We start from the raw sequence: 23,304 nt of genomic DNA, 5'->3' as shown, positions 1-23,304 counted from the left end.
CTGTGGGGCTGGAACTTCACTGCTGGTGCCATGGCTGGTCATGGGGCAATAGGATACAGGACTGCTGAGCATGGCAGGAGATTTTAAGTCTTTGCAAACATTAGGAAAACATCTCACTTAACCATTAAATATGGCCTAATATGCATACTTACTTTATGATTGGCACTCTCAGAGACTATTGAAATTATGAATGTATTATCTGGGCTGAGTGGACCTAATTTTGTAATCCAGTTTATTTAACCTGGAAAATATGGTAAAATATGCTTTGTATAATATTTATTAATGTGGATGAAGAAACGAGGTTTTGTTGTTTACTTATAACTCAAGAAGAAGAAGAAAGAAGTGCCTATAGAACCAGGAAAACACAAGGAGAAATTACTTGTATTCTCTCACGAAGAATTAGAAAATTACTACATCCTTTTCCACCCTCTAAATTCCCAACCAACATATCCTGCCTAAAAATATCTACATTTCAATCTTTTATTTTACTTTGAAATTGTGGTGCTTTCCTAAAATTTAGTCTATATAATTCAACTTTTTCCTTTTTTTCCATTTCTTACACTTTACCTGAAAAACAATGTTACATTATAAAACAAGAAAGGAAATGTATTTTAATCCAGGTAGCCACAGGAGCATAAGAATATATGATTTACCTTGTCTCCTCAAATGACTAATTTTGCAAAAGCTTGGGTATTTTTTGCTTTTTTTACTCACAAGCCACTGAGAAACGATTCTTCAGACAAGTGAAATAAAAGCAAGCTATAGTGCTTTGAGTCCCTAGCCAGATACCAATATTACCACACTTACTTGAAAAAGTCTCATTTTTCTTAAAATAGTGTGCTCAGTTTTAGAAAGTGGGTTATCATTTCCTGAGATACTGTAGAAAGTCCACAATGGACAGACATAAATAGGTAAGTCGTCTTTACTGTTCTACACACCCATATAAAATATACAATTGGAAGAGACAAGTAAAAACACAGAATCATATCTGAGTGTGCTATTAAAAGATATTTATTTTCAAATTGCTTTTAGAAATCATGAAGTTTAATAACGCTCAGAAAGGGTGATAGACAAGCAGCTTTTATGAATAAGAGATAATTCTGGACACCTCATCATTGCTTCTGAGAATAAAGACTTTAATAATTCAGCTATTTTCTGTAGTGGATAAGCATTTTAAAATAACTTTTATTAACTCAGAAGAACTGCCATTTATTTGGCCTATGGATTAATTGCCCAAGGAATACAGCAGCTACAAGAAAAAATTTCAAGGCATCATGACCAAGGGCAACATGCAATTTTACCAAATATATCTACACCAGGCACATGACTGGACCCTGTGAAAGAGACTTTGCTGAAAAAGCATAACTTCTAGATTTGGCACAAGAGCAAACTAAGGAAAACAAGAGAAGAAAAAAATCCCTTGTTCCAAAATTGTGATAGTCCTCTAACTTCCAGCTAACCGTCTTGAAGCTAAAGTCCTTTTGCATAAAAATGCAGAGAGAGGTCCCATTTTGCAAGAGGAACAGCAGTGGGACAACCCCCACTTTATTTCATCCCTGTGACCCAGAGGTGAAGCACAAGGAATGTCACTAAAGCTGACATTCATTAGCAAGTACTTCCCAAAACTGTGAACTGATCTCGGGTGGCCCATGCCTTCAATGCCTCTGCATTCCCCTGAAACTGGAGGGCTATACATTGTTCACATATTGTCTACTATTTTCATAACTGAAGTATTATGCTGCCCATGGATTTTCTGTTTGCTACCTCTAGGCCACTGGCTTTACTCTATCCATTCAGCTCAGTCTCCCTACTGAAACACTACAAATCAGCCCAAGTCAGTATCTGTAGAGCAGGAAAAAGAAATAAATATCTGTTTTCTATGCATGTCTAGCAGGAAGGAAGGCACAAAAGAAAATTTTACTTTGTTCTGTCTCCTTATGAAACGTGTGTTTCAGTGAAGAAGCTGTATGTTTCTTTGCGAGTGTTCCTCTGGTGCCCTTGCCATGTCTTTGAGGCAGACACAGGGGAAGTAGTGGTGCTGATGAGAGTGGATCAACCCTTCGAGACGCGTAATGATTTCATAGTCAGGAAGAGCCAGGCTGGCAATGTTGAGGCCCAGTATCCGTGAGACCACTTCTCGGAAATCTGCCAGCTAGAAGAGCAAACAGAAAGGAATTACTGATAAATTAAATATCAAGCAAAGGAGATGCCTGGAAAAACATATATGTATATATCCATACGTACAAACACAAGAATTTGTATTAACTGTGCAAAATATAGGAATTTCTGCTGTTGCTCAATACAGAGAGATGGAGAGGAGGGAAACAGTCTTTTGAGGTGTACCTCAAATAACAAAACAAGTAAACAGCTGAGGTGCTAAGGATCTTGAACACAAAACATGGTTTCAAGTGTTCTTTAGTATCCTTCACAGGCACGTCTTCGCTGCTGACTCAACAGTGAAGACTGAGGAAAAGATGGGAAGAAGAGTTGTATTTGACCCTAGATGACTGCAAACTATACAGACAACTGGAAACTCTAGTAGGCACATCCCACAGCATAGGCTAAAGTGCTGGTCCTGACCTCAAGCTCCTGACCATTGCCTGCCACAGGTCCCATCCACCCTGCACTTTCTTGTGGAAACCACAGCAGAAAGGAGGAAGTTAGAAGAAAGGTGGAGGTTTGGCACATCCTGCGGTCTGACTTTGACTTGGAATCAGGGTGCAGCCAAAGTTCAAGATGCAGCCTGGGAAATGTTTTTTTTTCTTCTGTGCATAGCTGATGAAAATATATCACAGGAAGGATATTTGGCAAAATATTTAAAGAAACCAGCCATCTCTCTGAAGTTCCAAATGGACAGATATCCACAAGTAATTGTCATTACTAGTGACCCCATCAGCAACTAGATTAAAAACCTAAGATCAGATGAACATGAATGCTGATCTACTCTTCTCAACTCACAATACAGATCATTGTAAGTCAAACTTCAATGCCTCTTCAACAGATAATGCATTACACAGCCCAAATGACCAATGCCTTAATACCCCTTATGATCAACACACAATTAAAAGTAGTAAATGTTCCTATTTGAGGAAATATGTTTGTCTTGCTATCTACTTGAATGTCAAGATCCCCATTCCCAAGCATGAGAGAGACTCAAAAAGTGACAGAAACATCAAAACCATCAAGAAGCCAGACTTGCGCTCTGGTGTGGCAGCATCCTCGCTCCACGAATCATGCTGACAGCCAATGGTAAGGAGGAGATAAACTCACTCCTGAAATATGTGTCCATCCCCAACAATACTGTGCAAAACTCTAAAGCAGCTATAACATCTGTGAGGCAAGCTGCAAAAACCCTGAAAACAAGGACTCATTTCCAAGCCTTTGCCAAAGACAGTTTGTTTCATTCCAGTACAAACCCTAAGGAGCTGACATCAGTTCAGAAAAACAAATATGGAAACCAAGACAGTACAGGGCAGAAGGATCTGAGAATTCAGTCCCAGCTATCTGTCTTACCAAGGCAGTGCAATGTCTTGGATGAAACGCTGGAACAATGTAACACCAAAAACCCCCAAGTTCCCATATATTCTCTTCAGCAGCAAATCAGGAGGTCAGTGATGGGGGGCTCTGTCAGTGTGCTAGGCAAGTACAATTTAGCAGAAGCTAAAAATTTTTTTAAACATCTCGATCACAGACAGAACAAGCAGGCAGCAGAGCTGGAATTTGTTTCCATACAGATTTATGTTAAAAGATCAAGGCAGCCCTCTGCAAAGATCCAGTCTTTGGATGAATTAAATCCCCCAAGACGTCTGTACGTCAAACCCAACTGATCCCCTGGGAACACATTCGGGCCTGTGCTTTGCGCCAAGTTTCTTGCTCTCATATCTCTGCTATTGCAAGCTGTTCAATATAATTACAGCAATTGTGAATAAACCAAATTGCACTACAACCATGTACCAAATGCAATCAAATTAAATTTGATGCACTGATATCAATGGAAAGCAGAGTATACCTGAAAAGAACATACAAATACATATACAAGCAGTCAACCTGGACACAACAACTCCATCAGGTAACAGCACTTTCAGTTTCTAGTGGTTTTCTTAACATGCATACACACACAGATGTCATGGCTGTGCTTGTATTTAGATTAAATATACACACACGTGCTCAGAGATGTATTTAATATCTGCATTCTCTACCTTCTACAGAGAATGAGAGAAGTCTGGTATTGTTTAGCTTCCTCAAGAAGGAAGAATGAGCAAGTTCAAAGCAGGTGAAGAACTACACTAGCTTGGGGATAAGGAAGAAATTCTCCTTGGGTAATGGTTCGGGAGAAGCAGGAAAAAAAATTCATGTGTTAATTAGTGAGAGAGGGAGAGTTTAGAACAAATTATCTGATTTAGCAACAGTAGCTTTATTTTAAGGACAGATTTTATCTAAGTAAACTGTTAAGATAGAGGAGAGTATACTATGAATATTAGTGGCAACTCTCATATTCTCAAAATGACATTACTACTCATCAGCACTGCACAAGTACCAGGTGTCAGTTTTTCAAACAGCTTTGCTCCCAGTTTAGCAGTATAGTTCCACCTGCAGGTGTCTGAAATGTTCCTGTGATGCAGATGATTGTGGATGCTGGTGAATTATAAGTTGACATTTTTCTTTCACTAACACAGAAAGCCTGAGAACTAGTGCTATGCTGTGCTTGAGCATTCTGCACTTTGTAGCCCAGTTACCTTACTTTTCCCATGTTCTTCAAATTTGTCAAACAACACTGCAACAGTATACAAATGGCTTGAAATGCCTTAGGTTCAGACAGTAAAATTCAACATTTGTGTGTTTTTAGCAAGTACTCAATGCATGACACCATGGAATAAGTTCCTGAATATAATACATACCTTCCTTTGTGTGCAAGATGCTTTGTTTCCTCACGAGACCTATGAAGAAATTAAATTTTCCTGCCAAATTTCTAACCTTCATTATAAACCAAAATAATGCTAAAGCTTTCCAGGAAGAAAGATTCCCAGGCTGTTGTTTTTTTCTCCATGTGAGCAAAACCATATTTTTCTAGACTCATTTTTTGAAATAGCATTCTTAAAATTTCATCCAAAGGCAAACATAGAGCACAAAACTTTCAGCTGGAAAAACTAACAAATTCTAAGTGGTTGGAATAAGGAATTTAAAATGACACATTGTCTGCTTTAAATAAGTGTCGCATTGTCTTTCAATAATTATGCCATCTATAATGCTACAAAACACAATATGTAGGGGATTACATACATACTTCACAATTCTTTGAAATTGGAATGGAACACATTTACTAATGTGTTTCCCACAAACTCCTTATACCCTCCCCAAGATGAGTTACCACAAAAATTTTTCTTACCTGAACAAATTTATATGTCACAAATTGATCCAAAATAGTTACATTCAGTATTAAGTCTGGTTTGTTTTGGGTGGTGGGTTTGGTTTTTTTTTTCAGTTTTCTGATCTTTTCCAACATTCTTTGAATTTATGGCCTATACACGGTAACACGCAAGTAAGTTTTATAGCTAAGATATATGGAAAAACATACCTTAAAAAGATACTAGGATTTTAAAGCATTTTCACACTTCTCCACAAGGTGATATACTATTTTGCAATGAACAAAGAAAACAATGCCTGTATTTATTATTCATTCTCTTACGTGTATAACTTGAAGAATAGCTTTGCCTCTCAGAATCACAACTGCCATGCTAGCTCACAAGCGAACACTTCCTTGTTTAATAAAGTTCACAAATGTTTTCAGCACAGCTGGACAGGTGCTCCACTGATACCACATTCTTATATTCTAAGTGACAGCTAGCACTGGCCAAATACCCATACACTTACCTGTCTTTCTCTTTTTGCTAATTCTGCAAAGGTTGTTTTAAGCACCTTCATCTCACTGGTAACTGCTTCTACCATATTTTTGGTTTTTTCTTTATCTTCAGTAGCTTTACGCTCCTTTAAAAGAAGTTCCGATTTGACAAAGGTAAGTTGTTTCTCAGCCTTTTCTTTCATTCTTTCCAATTTGCCTTGAGACTTATTGAGTTCTTCTATTGTTCTGTTCTGCTCCAAAGTTTTGATCTGCAATAACAAACAATGTAATGTTACATTTGTCACACTTTTTCGTCTAACACAAACAAATAATAAAGGTAATCAGGAGTAATCATGAGTAAGTGCTTTTATGGGGTTTCTTCTGGGTTCCTGGTGAAATCACATGTACCTGTGAACTGAAAAGTTGCTAAAGAAGACTGGCCACTTTCAACTCAATTAACAAAAGGGGTTTGTTTCAAAGACAGTTAATTCTCTGCAGGTTTTGTGAAGAGAGGTAACTGGACAGACAAAAACCCACAGAGAGAGTTCACTCTCTGCTAGCCCCTGGAAAAATAGTATGAAAATGAGTTGCAAAATGTTTTGCTGGTAAAAATCCTTTAGTTGGAACATGCAAATACTTATCTATTTCACTCCATCAGCCACAAGACACAAACTTGCATAAAATCAATCTTCCTTTCTTCCAGCTGTGGCAAGCTATCAATGACTATAAACTACTTGTTTTCACCTGAGTTAAAGCAGGTAATTTATTACTGCTGCAATATAATAAAATACAGGAAGAATAAAAATTTAGCATCTTGCCTGTTTTATGCAGAAAAACCCTTTTCCCCCCATACCTAGCAGAGCAGATCTTCTGTGAGCAATGTATGGGAAAATATAAGATTACAGCCATATCGACAGGAAAGAAAGGGATGCATGTATCACATTTTTCTTACGTCAGCCTGAAAACTTACATTGTGCTTTATAGACGCTACACAGTATATCAAGACAAATTGCAAAATACCCAAAACAATGTAATATTGTATTTGTTTTCCCCACACAAATGGATTTGAGCAGTTCTCTACGAACACATCTATTGTAAATGAACTCCAGCTGTATTCAACTGGAATAGAAGAAGGGATAGAAGCACAAATGTAACCTTCTAACTCACCTTAAGTTCATTGGTTTCAGACAGCTTGGCTTTGAGATCAGTATTCGTTTCCCTTGCCAGATCAAGCTGCCTCTGTAACCTCTCTATCATCTTATGTAACTTTCTGACAGTGAGATTGGCCTCATCCCTCTCCACAGCTAAGGCAGTCCTTACTTGCTTCTCTTCTTCCAGCTGGGTTATTTTCTGCCGCAGAAGGTTCATGTGCAGCGCTTTGCTTTCAAGTTTTTCTTTCTGAGTCTTCAACTAGTTTTCCAAACACAACAATATTTGAAAAAATATATGTGAAAGACAATAGTACTACACAGACCGTTTTGCAAATTAAATCCCCATGTTGCATATTTAACCTGAACTCCTATTCCTCTCCTGAGAACTCTGTAAAGCAGTATAAACATATATACACGAACTTGACACCTCTTTATAAACTCATTGTACCTCTCCATCCCTGAATTTGTGCACTACATTTTAGAATGAATTTACATATAGACTGCACCCTGTTTGAGCATATATACTTGAGAGACATCAGAGATTGAAACATAAGGCACTAGTCAAATGCAAGAGGTAAGAGAGATTTGCTAAGGAGACAGTGGTTTCAGTGATGGTAGTTTAAGGTATTTCCATCTTTAATCAGTTCATTAAGGCTGGTGTGAAAGAACCACCAACATACAGAAATAAGAGAGCTTTCATCCACTGCTCCAATACCAGGTCCAGCAGATTAGTTTTCTAATTTTGGTGCTCAGGGAGCTACCTGTTTTCAGTTTACCCGAGCTGAGCTGCTAGGCTTTACTCTGGAATATCTGAGGAGTATTAACATACGTACTATACTCCCTGCCAGAGAGGCAGTTGCTTCCAGAAAAAATAGTGTTGTTTTAAACCTTAAACAGACCTACTCTAAGCTCTAAACTGTTCTGATAAGCCTAAACCAAGAAGATTTCACTCTGTCATAACAGAATGGCGGAGGGTGTCTGACCAGATTTGAACAGATATGCTCCTAAAGGAGCACAGTTCTTTGCTGGAAAAGTTGAAATTCTTGATGAAGTACAACCAACGTCCTACTAGTTTCTAGAGAAGTTTGTGTAAGATGCCCCCCTTCCCAGCAGATCCTTTTAGATTTAAATATCTACAGTAGCTGTTCACAGAAGTATATTATAAATGTGTATTAAAAAGTAGACATATATACACATATAAATATGCATAACTTTATACATTTATTGAAGAAGTTGTGAAACGCAGTATCATGTATTTAACTGACTGGTGGTTTTAGTTGTTTTAATATGCAGTCTGTTTGCACAGTTTGTGAACATTTACTGTCTTCTTTTTCTGTAATGGACATCTTGTACATATACAAAGCTCCAATCTGCTGCCTCTAGCAAGCCACCATAGAAATATAGCCCTAGCAATGTTTATTTTTGAAACAAACAGTAACTGTATGTCTTTTTTGCCTACCTTCCTTCTTAGGCTATATGCCATAGTCTTGTTTTCAATCACTGCATCACCTTCCAGTTTCACTAACTGGTCTACACGGGCTAGAATCGCATCCACATTCATATCAAATCCAACCTCTGCTGCTAGGCTACCCAGCTTCATCTTCTCATTAAGTTGCTCCAGAAATCTCAGATACTAAGATAAGATGTGAAAGAGTGAGTAAAAGGATAATAAAACTTCATTAAAAGTCCTGAAGTACAATTTAAAAGCAATGCCCCCTACACCGGCAACCAACTATACATAGCCAAGTCCACTATCCACAAGAAATAATGTACTGAAAGGGAATGTTTGTAGTACACACTCCTGACACAATCGCAAATTCTCCATTTGTCCTTTTATAGTCAACATTAATTTTGTTCATAAATCCCTGGACCTACTGTATTTATCTTCTTAGAAAGACCAGATTGTTTTTTGCATCTCTGCAGTAAGAGGAGCATTAGGTATGTGTGTCTGCTTCTGACTCCAGTTCCCCTCTGTGGCTCTGCTGCTTTACATGACCATGCATTAGCAGGGAGAAGTTAGAAAGGACAGCTACATCCCAACTAATTACAAGTGCTGTGATTGCTCACTGCTGTGAGGTCTAAAACAGATAAAACTGGTACCAAGGATGCCATGGGTGAGATCTGATGTAGTCTGAAGAGACACAGGAATGTTAACATGGTCAGTCTTTTGCCCTTCTTTGGAACAGCAAGTTTTAGAGATAAGCTACTGGGTTACAAATTGCTTTAAAGATTATTTTAAATGCATGTCCATCTGGTTTACTGATGTGAACGCACACAGATATCAAATATTATTTAATCTGTTTTTTCCTTCTTCTGTCCTGCTAGCTCTTTAAAAATTGCATTAGTTCCCTGGTCTCAATTAGCCACTCTTGCAAAATGCAGAGTTCTCCTCCTCACTAAGAACTACGTTTGCCTTTATTTTCTCTTACTTCTGCTGCAGGTCATAATCTTTGCAAAGAAACCACAAAGAAAAAAAAAAACAAACAACAAATTAGTTCTATAACTGTTGCTTGAGCCCAAGATGATAAAATATAGCAAGAATCTCTTTTTGTTTCATGATGCTTCTGGTTCAAAAGGTTAAAAACAGCAGCAGCAGCAAGCACTAAAGTTGTACATTAACAGAAAAAATCACAACAAAAATCTCTTTATTGCAGCAAAATCTAGAGAGAAATTAAGAAACTAGGGCCACATGTTCTTCACAGAGGAAGCAGAGGGGAAGGAACAGCTCCATTTTCTGGTTTGCTCCCAATGTGGTGGATGCTTCTTTCATAAAAGTTATTGTATCATAGACTAATGCAAAACAGCACCAAACTTGTTGATTCTTTGTAAATTCAGTTTTCTAAGCATTGATCTTGGCCTGGTAACATGCTACACTTTCTCTGTCTTAGCTGTATTGGATGGCTGGTTTAGCTTTCCAGGTACGATGTCATTTTTCAAACTCTTACTATGCAGATGTGTTATAGACTAACAGTGTGTTCATTCATACAATTAATAAAAAAAAAAATCCTGGTAGCCTTGATGGTCTAAGGTTATAAAAGAATCAAGGACTGCAAGATCTTGAAAGACTGCAGACCAGGTGATATATTAGAGAAAGATGAGGAGGTCAGAGAAAGATTTGAGATCAGAGAATCCTTGAAGGACGTATTTACAGAAACTTCTTTTAATCTGCTTTTTTTTCCACATTAAATGGACTTTGAACTCACTAACAGCTACTTTTTCCAACTAAAATTGTTGGCCAAAGAAAAGATATTACTACTCCCTACATGATGCCTGACTTTGCTAATTCTCATTACTTGGGGTACTGTGAGTAATAGTCCAGTTGATCAGTGCAATGCAATTAGCTGTATCTTTGTCTCTAGTGACTTTTATGCAAAAGAGAACAATGCATGCAACTACTTTTTGTTTCTCAAGCTTCAAACCATCTTGCATCAGATCTACAGACAGTAATTCCTCTTCCAAGTGTTTCAGTTGATGCTGGAAAGTCTCAGAACTTTTTTCAGCTTTCCTGCTCATCTCCAGAACTTCTTGGTACAATCTGGTCTGATTTTCCAAAGCTTCAGTCAATTCAGTTATTTGGGTTTCAAGCTGTGATACCATCTATGGGGCAAGCAAACCAACAAAACATATGGGGTTAGGTGGGTGTGGAAATGTTAGAAAGATATGAAAGATGCATCCTAAAATTATTAAAAAGAGGGTAAAACATCTGTCTTTAAAATACATTTAAAAAGACAAAAAGAGAAAAATCTGCTGTAACCACCAGGAGAAAGTGACAGAAGTGGTGACACGTGAGACACCCAAAAGTGAACAGCAGAAACCGTATTTAAGATGAGTCAACCGACTAAAAGGGGCTAATAGCTATAAAAAATTAGTACAAACTAATTTAGACATAAACTTTCCAAAGATGTTAGCAAATCAGCAGTACCTGCCAGTCAACTAACATTCTTTGAAATAAACCAATAAAATCACTAGTCTATCAAGGAGCTGAGTGGAAAAAAAGAGATGAGTGATTTAGAAAATACATGCAGCATGTAGGTGAGAATGTAGATATGGATAACTAAGTCTCAGAGGAGTGCTTCCCAACTGTTAACTGTTAAAGAGTGTTTAACTAAAAGATTTTGCTAAAAACAAAAATAATAATTTCTGTAATCTAGCCAAAGCCCAAGGCTAAAAGGATAAAATCTCATAACAAGGAACTAGACTAACAATTCTGTAAACAAGCTCTACACTGTTAAGCTTGCAGCACCTACATATAATGTAATGGATTTTAAGTTGTAAATTACTTATAAATTAATTGCTTGAAAGCATCTGATTACACTGCTGCCAAATACTGACAGACAGTTCTATCCAATAAGTTGCTTGCTTCCTGCTTTCCCTCTCTCCTCTTCTTACTGTCATATATAATTATTTGATTACATAATTAACAACGTTGCATTTGTAACTCAGTGTTCAGACACTCAACTCCAAGCAGTCTCTTCATTTTAAGCATCTGCTTGCCTCCTGTTAATAAAATGAACAATAAGCACACAAAACTCCCATTGACTTTAATGGCACAGAAAGGTTTCCAACTTAGACGGCAATTAAATACAAACAATAGTTCATACCCAAGCCACCTAAAAAACACTGAGAAATTACTGCTGCTCGTACAGTGGTAGAAAACACTAAACAATAATAAACCAGCAAGAACCCACACACACATTTTATGTTTTTCTGCATCACATATCACTCAGCAGGAAAAAAAAAAGCTTTCAGTAACTTGTGCCCACAGAGACAGGCTGCTGCCACAGAACCCAGAGCCCCTTCATCAGGCTGCAGAGCAGCTCTGCACCCAGCCCAGCTGCGTGGGGCTTTTACAGGCTGCAGAGGTCCGTGAGCATGAAAAAGTGAGGGATTACACCGCAGAAGGTGAGACCACAAAACCATGAACCTGTCAGAGCATCCTGGAGTAAATTTCATCTTTGGCTTAGGGACAATCAGCAACTTAGGGATTTCCTAAAAGAGTTGCACCATTATTACCCTCCCATGCCTGTATCCAATGACTTATGAAGGCTGCATTTTTGGTCCTGCAGTTCTGACCTCCACAATTTCCTGTGCCAACGACCTGTGCAGCTTGATCAACCAGTCTGAAAAAAAAACACTTCCTGCTTTTTGTTTTAATGTGGCTACCAGATAATTTCAAACAAAGACCTTTTATTTCCTGTGTTACAAGAAGTTGCAAATACTCATTTCCAGGGCAGCTCCTACCTTGGGGACAGTAGAGTTCATCCCTGCTGCAAGTAAATAATGCTCAGTAAAATATTCCTGAACTTTATTTTTCCCTTGTGCTAAGCTTTTATTTTTTCTTGTGCTAAGAAGAGGGCACGTGCAAACACCAGGCCCAGCCCCACAGCACACCAGATCAAAAAGCAGTCTACAGCTATGTAGTTGGTAGAGCATTTCCCTCAACAGCCCAAAAGTCACAAGAGACAGGCACAGGGTGGACGCAGGATGAGTGCAAAAAAGCATCGTGTAAGATGAAGTTATAAGGTCATTCACATCATACTGGCAATTTTTTTTCCTCTTTTCCAACATAACAACTATATATTCTCATCATCTTAGTATTATCTTTACAATCAATAAGCTACACTGTTGTAGTTTAGTAAGATGCTATCTTAAACTTCCACTGTTTTCTACATACCCATATATGCACACACACATCTGTGCACCTAGTACAAATTGTTTTTAAGGTCCCTACCATCTGAAGAACATTAGTGCTGCCACATCTCTTATGATGGTGCTTACAACCTGTATTTTTTTGCTTTACTGCATTGCACTCACCATCCCAAGATGAAAAGTTCTTGTCTGTTGAGTCTTTCCTTGCATAGAAGCCTCTAGACACTCTCATGGCCCTTCCCAGTACTTTTTGAAGGCCCTTTTTTTTTGATTGAAATTATCATAACTGTGTGTGCTACTCAGAATGCAGCAGCCATGGATTTATACAGTGGCATAATTATGGTTTTCTTTTTCTTCTCCATTTTTTTCCTAATAATTTCTCACATTCTAGTTGGTTGGGGTTTTCTTGGTCAGCCCTAAGTCAGTATGATCAAGTGGGCAACCCAGCCTGTAAAGCTAGTATTAAGGAATAAGATCAGGAACAATAAGAACTAAGTAGCACGCACTGTGCATGTACTGTAGTATATCCACAGAGGCTAACAGCAGCTCAATGTAGTACGCAAATGGACTTAGCCACAACTGAATCTTACAAAAGCAGCAGGTCACCTGCAAGCATTCCCAGGAGCAAAACCTTTTTACTCAATAGCTACCAGTCAACTTAAATTTCCCTTTCTCAGCAGTTCTCAAAATAATCAACACCTCAGAGTGTACTGTATGCCAAAACATCAAATAGTACAAACATACGTGCACATGAAATTCTCATTCTGTTTCTATTTGAAAGCATTTTGCTTATGGAAGCAGTACTCAATAACATATAGCAAAACTGTAAAGAACTTCTATATTAAAAACTTGCTGCCACACTTCCAATTCAGCAGATCATTTTCAGATGTTGATAATTTTCACAAAGCTTGTTTTCATTGAAATTTGGCATACAAACCCTCAGACTAAGGTATAGGGGAGCCATTTTGTATTTTTTAACAAAATATTCTATCAAAATGCACAGGGATATTTTCAAGAGCTATTTCCAATCTTGGACAGAATACAAAACCATTTACTAACATAAAAAACTATCACATCAGCAGGAGATGCTAGAATCTTAAAATCTGGCAAGGACACAAAAGTTGGTCTTTCAGTGGCTCAGTGAAAACAGCTTTTGATTTAGTGTGTGACTTTTAATTAAATAGTCCTCGCTGACAAAATTAATATATGCCCCTGTAAGCAAGTAAGAACCTTCAGTGCAGTGTTGGGATACTGACATTGGTCAGACTGGCTCGCCTTCCTCCTGAGCTGTCCCTTCTCTATCTGTACATGCAAACACACCTTTGCAAACACTACCAGCCAGAACACCTCAAGTCAGAGCATTCGAACACCCAGCTGCCTTCCTATTGCCTTTCTCCTGGATGGCGAACAGTTACGGTTTCAACAATGTTTAACTGTAAGTGTAAAAATACTTTTTTCTTTTAGGCGCAGGTTTTGAGGATTGGAGGGAAAGAAGTTGCCTGGGGCAACTCATTAATTATGTCTGCTTTGAGAAACGGGTCGGTCCTTGAAGCCACTGTTGCAGCAAATCCAGATTTGTTCACTTGCTCCAATAAATCATAGTGACCACGCAGCCACTTTTGATGTCTGCTATGTGGCACTGAAACCAAATTTCAATGTCTTAACTGAAAGACCATTCCATGTCTTGTCTTGTTAACAGCACCTATTATTAATTTAATTTCTGACCTCTTCCTACTTATATAAAACATAGATGCTTTTCACTTACTGTCTCAAATCAAGACAATAAAATTAAAGGTTTCTGTAATTTCAAAACCTAAGCAGAAGGAAGCAACACTCTAACAGATGAATAAAAAGAAAAAGTGTCCAAAGAGAATAAATATACACATTGGGCGAGTGCAGTAGTTGCTGACTTACTATTTCTTTACTCTTCTCTTTGCAATTTATTTCTTTGATCCTCTCCAAAATTGCTTTCTCGGAAGGTTTAACTGTTGCAGATCCACTGCTGAGTAGGGTAGCAATTTGCTCTTTAAAAGCCACTAAAGAGCTCTGAGCAGTCCTGGCCTCCTCTTCGCTGCTCTTCAAGCTTCCATCCAGCTCACTGGAAGATTTCTTCAGATTGTGCAGTTCCCTCTTTGAGACATCCAAAGCTTTCTGATTAGCAGTCAGTTTATCTTGGAGGTTTCTGATCTCCATCTCCAAACTCTGTCTCCCTATAATAGCCCTGTCAAGATCCTAAAATACATGAAAGATTAAAGCAGGCTTTTAACATTTTTGGTATAACCTCTCCCCTCCACACACAAAGCAAGGAATAACTCAGAGGCAGGTACTGCAGATAGAGAAATCAGGAACCATATTGCTCATATGAGCTCAACATCAGGGCTTTGTAGGAGAACTCCCACTGAAATTGTTGAAAACCCAAACCTGCTGTAATCCCACTATAGACTAACCTCGCAGTGGCCTGCAAGAATTAATACATCAATAAAATCTGCGGGTAAACACAAAATAATTTTTTATTGTAAAACTATTGCTATCTTATTTTCTCATTCAGATAATATGACTTAGAAAACAAATGGTGAACAAGATGTAACACAAATAAAGCCAAAGACCACACCTTGGAGGGGAAAGCATATAATAGAATAGACTATTTCAGTTGGAAGGGACCTACAACGATCATCTAGTCCAACTGTCTGACCACTTCAGGGCTGACCAAAAAAATACACACAAACTCTTTGAACATAATGATAAGAGCAGAATCAGAGGTGATCCCTGAGATCAGCTTACCTGGATGTGACAAAAATTCCTGAGATTATTTACACACAGAAATGGGGAGTGAGAGGCCAAACAAAAAAAGATTATGACGTTAAGACAGCAAAAAAAGAAGGTGCCAATGATCAATTACCAGTTTCACCTCAAAGAAGAGCTCCTTAGATTGTGAAATACCCAGAAAAATTTTCAAAAAAAAAAGGGCATTATTCTGAGCTATGTCAACTTCTGAAGAAAGCAAAATCCTTATTACCATAAAGTCAAATTTTCCTGAAGAACAGAAGAAGAGCTGTGTCCTTCCACAGAGCCTACAACTGCCCCCATCTCCTGCTCATCTGGGCTACCAGTGTGCAGAAGCATGACTGGGGAAGGACTAATGAGATGGCAGTTCTATCCAGTATCCTTGTAACTTTTTTTTTTAAAGAAGTCAGTCCCTTTCATTTCAGAAGTAACACACTCAAAGACAATGTTGTCTTTGGTATGGAGACAGGGTACTGTAAGATAAGGCTACCTGGTAAATAGCCCGTAGGATTTACTGCTCAGGAACATCCTCAGATGTCTTCGGCATTTTGTCATGGTTCTCATTCAGTCCCTGACACCCATAATCCTCCCCTTCTAAGCTCAGAGCTTTTAAAAGTTATTTTCCCTTTACCTTCCAATGAATCAATATCCGGTTTGGAAAGAAGGAAAAATAGCCAGTACGTATATATCTATAGCAGTTGTATATAAAATATTGACCCAACAGGGCATAGCAAACATAACTGTGTATCCTGACCCACGAGGCAAAAGCGAATGATGATAGATTATTTTTTTCTTTATGTTTAGATGGGTTATTTTTCTTTCTCATTCAGTCATCTTGTGAACCTCCTTCCTTTCCCCACAATGCTAACATTAAGAGTGCTTACACATTATACTCAAGAATAAAATTTGCAGTAAAAACAACTAAAAGTATAGCAAAGACTAAGTCTTCATTCGTCAGGTTATTATCTGATTGATAGAAACAAATGGGAAAGAATATTACTTCACACAAGACACAAAATTATGCCAGAGGACAGCATATTTACAGAGAGTGATTGAATTTCTCTGAAGTTTCAGGTGTTTAGTAGAGGCTCAGTAAGTGGATTGATATGAACTAAGATCGTGTGCATTGGAGTTAAAGAATTGTTCCCAGAGCAGCTGTGAATATGGTGACCACTCGGGGGTCTTCAGGGTCTACATATGCTTGCTGTGTAGCACAGTAAGTCATTTGTATTAATGGAATACATGCCAATCAAGTAGTAAATCTGGGAGTATTTATGTAGATCAGCAGTGAGGATGGACAAAAAAGGAGTTTGGGAGGCACCCTTGGAAATAAAATATAAACATATGATACTAAAAATACTAAAATTTTTAAATAGCTTCAAAAAGGCAAACATGCAAACACATAAATGGAAACAAACACTGTCATTTAGGAAATTATTTGTTACTACCCCTTTCCAAAGTAATTGTAGAACTCTCTTGGAAACAAATGTTGGCATGATTCCTTGCCATTTTCTCTTTTTTATTCTAAACAAGTTCTATTAATAGAAAATTCCCACCTGTGCTGAGAATTACATTATGGTAATTACAGCAAAGAATAGAGAGTGGTTTATTTCGATTACAGTTTTCAGCAGTGTGCATTTTTTCTTTCAGGGATGCAGTGCAAAAGTAGTTTGCCAGTACCAGGGAGCTTACCTAATTACAGTCTTGTTTCAAATTGTGAACATCTGCAAGCAAACACAGTTGAATCAAAAGATCAAGGTATAAAATAAGGAACTGCAAGCCTGTTGATGCCCAAATATTTAAAAAAAAACCAAACAAACAAAAAAACAACCAAACAAAAAAACAACCAAACAAAAAAAACCACCAAGCAATTTACAGAACAAAAAGTCTTAAAACTCAAAACATTAAGATTCTGATCAATCTTCCCTGAAATCTCTCTTGAATGGAGAACATTTACACTGGCTACCTTCAACAAGGTCAGCCTGAACATTGAACAGTATCCAGAAATGTAGGGACTGCGACAGGTAAAGTTGGTATCCCAACTAGATGCAAACCTCTAAGAGCCTAAGTGATTGGTGGAAGCAGATAAAACAATTTCCACTCCCAGAAGACTGAAAGGATGGAACCACAACAGCTCGTGTTTTCTCTTTCATTCCTCAGTGTTTGTGGCTAATGTCCCATGGCTCTGAACTATATGAAGGTTTCGGTATGCAGCTTGTAGGGTCAAAAAAGCTGCCCAACAGTGACACACAACAAATTTTGAATACAGGAATAATTATGGAAATTGATGTTTGAAGAAAATAGAATTAGATGTTAGGTGGATTTCCCCAGGGTAGATGGTGTCAATGACTGTTAGACATTGTGGCAGATCTGCCATTGTGGCAAGAGGTGTGGCAGATCTGCCATGGCCGTGCTCACCTGTGGACATAGAAAGCAGCACCAAAGGTTCTTAAACTAACTGAGACCAGAGCAAAAGGGCTCATATGGCATAGTGCTGTACTTAAAGTTACTCGCTCAGGATGGGACATGTTCTACCTACGCTCATCTGCTGGCACCCTACCTGCAGTATACTAGAGAAGACGTAAGAGTACCCAGACCATTGCATACGACACTGGCAAGGCCTCCCTCGTGAGAAACCACGTGGTCCGTATTAAGTCAGCTGTGTTAACAGAGAATGCATTCACGTTGTAACAGGTGAGGAAAATTACTTCCATCTTTTAAGCAGAGAAAGAGAGGAACTCTTTTATAAGCAACAGCTGAAAGAGCTGCATTTAACACCGCAAAACAAAGTGAGGGAGATATGATCCCATTAGAGGCAGACAAACGAAAGAGGAAACAAGAAGGGATAAGAACTTTTAAGTAATAATACATATCCTCACTCTGTTATCTCAATATCTACAATGCATTTTTTAAAAACTGTGATAACTCTTCCTTAATATACTGTATTCTTTCAAATTTCTCAAGATTTCAACTAGCATGTCCTATACACATATAAGGTCTGTTGGTCTGCCATTTTATCCAATAATCCTTTTTTAAAAAGTGGTTACAAGTCAAATTATTTACTATTTCTAGGCAGTTTTAAGTCTCAGATTCTATACTATAAATAATAATTAATCTATTTCAACTCTGATGTTCTTTAGAACATCTGGGTGAACACTATGTACTCCAAAGTGATTCAGGCATTCAAACTCAGTTTTCCAGCGCTATGAATTACCTCCTCTAGTTCTCCCTTCCTAAAGGAAAAAAAAACACCCTACAACCTAAAAACACACAAAAAAACCCCACCCAAAACCAACAACAATGAAAAAAAACCACCAACCAGCACAGCCAAGCAGAATTTAGAGAAAACACAACAGAACCACATCCCAAAAGTGCTGTAGCATTTTATTATGGTTGTAAGTAAACACAAATTTAATTGCTCATTTACCTAACCATATACTGCAAAAATGAAAACCTTTATTTTCATGTAATCCAACAGATTAAAACAGGCTTTGAAAATGGTTTTTCTCTAATTATTTTACATATATGACATTACAGAAATATGCCACACCCTATTATAAAAGTCATTATTGTGGCTTTACAGGTGAGGTTATGATAATTCTGATTTTCATCTCCAGCACCAGCTTTCATTTGAACTTCTAAAGGGAAAAAAAAACCACACAAAACACAAAAAAACCCACACAAGCAAAGAAGGTACAAAAATTCTCTTTTTGTACTGAAATTTTTGGTCGTAGGAATGAATGGCTTTGTTCAATTTTAAGCTGCTGAGCAGATCTATTTTTATTTACAGGAATTTTTAAAATCTGTGTGTTTCCAATGATAAAAAGTATCCAACCACATTTTCTTGTTTGTTTACATGTTGGAATCAAGCCCAGGTGCTTACAAGTTTGACAATGTTTAGTTTCAGAAGCTCTGCAAAGGTCTTCCCACAAAACACCTGCAGAAGAGAGGATGGCATGAAGGTTTCCCTTTCCACTGAGCCCTCTGAAGAGCTATGAGATTTTAATTAACAATCTTTCAGGAACCAACAGCATTCATTTCTGACTTTCACTGTTCCTACACTCGGAGTAGCTCCTAAAACAATTTCTCATGGGAAGGGAAACTGAATCATCATTTGCTGTTCAGGTTAAAATGGAGAGGTTTCCCTACAGACTGCATGTAGGCCACAGGCACCTAATCACACGGTCTGTATTACCCAGCAGCCCTATGGACAAACTACATGGACATACTCCTCCTGAACCCTATGAATTATCTCAGCTGTGGCTAAAGCAGCGGGCAGCTGCACAAAAGATGCAGCTGAGGATCTCATTCTCTCCTGATTCAATGTTAAGTGTTGTAAAGCTTTTCATAGAAGAGTTTATCAACTAGGCAAGCCTCTAGAGCTCTTCCTTAGTTATCCATCAAAATTACAATCACAGAATGATATTTAAGTTCTGTTATTAAAATGCATTGTATTGATTGTGTGCACTGCGTGCGTGCAATTTTTTAAAATGTCAAACAAAGTTATAATTTTCACAGAAAAACTAAAAGAGAAATTACTCTTCTGAAAGCTGTTTTCTTTCTTGATATCAGCTTTGCACCTAACGTGTTCTACGGGAAATCCCAAGCCCACTTAAACTGGTGACAAAAGTTTCATTGACTTCTATGGAGTCAAGATCCCACTGTTTGTTTATAGAACAAAAGAAATCCAAAGGCACTTTTAGTAATAGTCACATTGTTATGCTGACTGTAAAGACACTGGTTTTTTTTCCTCAGATTTAAAAATAATTAGAACTTTAAAATATAGTAAGTGCAATCCAGAATTTATGAAAACGTGAAACCAAAGATTTGCTATAGGAAAAGCAAAACATTTAGCAAATAAATGAAATGCAAGTTTTTCACTTCAAATGAGCTAAAGAGAAATACAACACTCTAAGAAGGTGGATACAGTCTTGAAAGCTCAGGAGAGAGCTGAGGCTTTTCCCAGAGAGTTCAGACCTTTAACAGCGACAGATACAGTGTCCAGAGCCTTATCTGGACATTGGCAATATAGCTGTCCCACGTACAGAACTGGAGGAATCACTGATTTTTTTGGTCAAAATTCACTAATAATGACAGGGCCATTTTCTAAAGGGCTTTCATGAGATTTTATGTGAAACATTCGTACTGTATCATATAGTAGCAGCACCAGCTGTTAACGCCTTTGAATCAGGAAGTCCCAGACTAATGGAAGCTCAGAGGATATATGGCCAAAAGTATTTCTGCATGCTTGCCCACACACCAGCCACCAGCCACTCTCACAGCTTAGACAACAGTTATTTGGCCTGACATAGCAGATTCCTACATAATTGCCATCCTTCACTAGCATCTATCACTCTACAACCCCTGCCACAACCACAAGTCCATCTCCTCCATTTTATTTCTTGGAGCAGCCATGTGTTAGCTGATGCCCTTGTTACCCTTCCAGAGGAAACTTTGGGCTTTTGGGCTTTTATCTATTTTGAAGAGCAGAGTATCTATGTTAAATAATTTGAGAGGGTTTTTAGACCAGAGAAGGGATATTTGAACTTATCATTATTAATACTGGCACCTCAATCAGCATCAGGGTTTCAACATACTAAGTCAACCATACATAGATATACAAAAAAAAACCCACATTACATTAACAGTAATAATAAGGTATGAAAGAGAATGCAGGTATCATCCAGATGAACTCTTACACTAGCCACATCTGCAGTTACCACTGTTATACCACAAGGACTCTAAACTAGCTTGCTCTTATCTCCTGTCTTCTCTGATGATTCAACCTGGAAATATTTGTGATGCCTGCTGAAACCTGTCCCTAGTATGTATTTTCTTAATGAGATCTCATAAACAAAAAAAAAAAATCCAGGCTGTAACTGAGAAACTCATTATTTATCTATTGGAACAAGAAAAACCTAAAATCACTTGGTTGTGTCTCCTACAATCAAAGTGTTTGGGTATATTCAAAATGTATGCATGTTTCTCAAGTTTACTCAATTTCCTTAAATAATTAGTTTATATTTTAATTAACTATGTTTTCATACAATCTCTTGATTTGAATAAATTTATACTGATTAGATGCTACTTGGATAAATTTTATTCATTAATAATATAATTTAATACAAGTCAGTACTGAAGAGCGTTTCATGGTTAATTTTGCATCACTAGTACATGCAGATATATTTGTATTAATTAAAATTGCTTTATTACATTTCAAATATGTTCTTTAAAGACATTGCATGGCACACATCTTTGCAAAACAAATGTTTAAATTAACACTTCAGAGGAGAACACAAATATTTCCAGGTTGAATCATCAGCAAAGACATGAAACAAAACAAGCCAGTTTACTAGTTCTTGTGGTTCATCAATGGCAATGCTGTACGAAGTCAAATTCATCTGGAAGAATATATGCATCTTCTTTTATACCTTAAATAAATACTGTATAGGAATTTATTAAATACTAGACAGAAATTTGGTTAGAGCAAATAAGACATTTTATAAAGTCCTACAGACATTCTCAAAGAATGTAATCATTCTGTAATTATGATTACCATAATCAATCACTGTCTGGGCATACAGAAAGAAAGAACAGGTCTTCTGATTCTCAGTCTAGAAATCTGGGCAGCATTTAAAAGTTATTTGCCATCAAATGCAAATTTGATATCCAGCACTGCCAGAATAAAGGTATGCACAATATTTACAGAATTCCTGGGGCAAGCTCTTGTGATATTTGGTCAGAAACATGAGAAGTTCAGAATCCTGAAAGAAAAGCAATACATTACAACAAAAAAAAGTTTGATGGCTTGCTGTTGGTACTTATATTAGTTTTGAGATTATATTAGTTTCTGTTGTTTGCTGTTTGATGTTGTGATGCAGTGAGGCTAAGAGGGGAGTAGATATAATTATTGTCCACTTGCTAATGCTGCTTAAATGAAAGCCAGCTAACTGCAACAAATACTCAAGTATCAAAAATACTGAAGAACATTTTTAATTACTCTCACATACTAACCTGCTAAAATATTGCTTGAACATAACCAACCTGGCTTTCATTTTCCCAATCAAAAATTTCAGAATCTACAATCTGTTTAATTGATCATTAGATAGCTGCCTCCTCCTCGGATATAGAGGCAGGCACCTGGTCAAGAGAGGGAGTTCAGAGAAATCCCAAGGAGCGGGAGTGAAGAACTACCTAGCAAGAAAAACTGGCAATGATTCAGAGAGGTGGGAGCTTCAGGCAAACACTGGCAAGAATCACTTGTACTCAGTCTGTGCTGCGTAAACTCTGCTACAGGCAATTCCATTAATTAAAGCTCAGAAAACAGTCCAGGAACACACTGCCATGTGTGTGTGTCTTCTGGCACAGGAAGAGCATCGATTTTTGCTTTTCACCTTCACAGCGAAACACATCACAACATGTGCAACTCTGTTTCGCGTGCTTATTTAAACTGCACAGCAAAGTATATGACAAAGTCAAACCAACTTTATAGCACTGATGCCCTTCCTGTAACCTAATAAGACACCCATCAGGGGAACAGGGAATGCCATACATCCTCCTTTAGATATATGGATTTAAAGCATTTTTTGGTTTTTTACTCATTTTTTCAATACTGAATTTCTTAATATGTTTTTGTGAACACAAAACCTTCTCAACAGATTTACTCAGAATCTGCAAATTTAAGTAGCTAAACCAAAACAGCACTGGAGGATTCTGCAGCCTCTAGATAAGCCCTGATGGCACACACTTCATTTGAAAGGCAATGGTAATAATTTAGCAAGACATTTCTGTAAAATGGGTTAAATAAATTATGTATTTGGCATATGCACAGTAATCATAGGAAAATATTTTCCATACAACTAGTTCAACTTTGGAGATGTT

The 23,304-nt window shown here is 37.6% G+C and overlaps 1 protein-coding gene across 2 annotated transcripts in view; it reads right to left on the bottom strand.

Moving 5' to 3' along the window:
• Nucleotides 1–989: 989 nt before the first annotated feature.
• Nucleotides 990–23,304, bottom strand: part of LOC137671010 (coiled-coil domain-containing protein 170-like) — a 59,585-nt gene continuing 37,270 nt past the window's right edge. For both annotated transcript variants that reach the window (XM_068414239.1, XM_068414232.1), the window contains 6 exons: nucleotides 14,554–14,871; nucleotides 10,387–10,587; nucleotides 8,450–8,623; nucleotides 7,007–7,249; nucleotides 5,872–6,108; nucleotides 990–2,152 (listed from right to left, as the gene is read on the bottom strand). In XM_068414239.1, coding sequence (XP_068270340.1) covers nucleotides 1,952–2,152; nucleotides 5,872–6,108; nucleotides 7,007–7,249; nucleotides 8,450–8,623; nucleotides 10,387–10,587; nucleotides 14,554–14,871 — 1,374 coding nt within the window. In that variant the 3' untranslated portion in view covers nucleotides 990–1,951. The remainder of the gene's footprint in view (nucleotides 2,153–5,871; nucleotides 6,109–7,006; nucleotides 7,250–8,449; nucleotides 8,624–10,386; nucleotides 10,588–14,553; nucleotides 14,872–23,304) is intronic.

This window comes from Nyctibius grandis, chromosome 1, assembly GCF_013368605.1.
Source record: "Nyctibius grandis isolate bNycGra1 chromosome 1, bNycGra1.pri, whole genome shotgun sequence".
Lineage (NCBI taxonomy): Eukaryota > Metazoa > Chordata > Aves > Nyctibiiformes > Nyctibiidae > Nyctibius > Nyctibius grandis.
The sequence above is the reverse complement of the archived record's forward strand: the minus strand, read 5'-3'. Positions and strand labels throughout refer to the sequence as shown.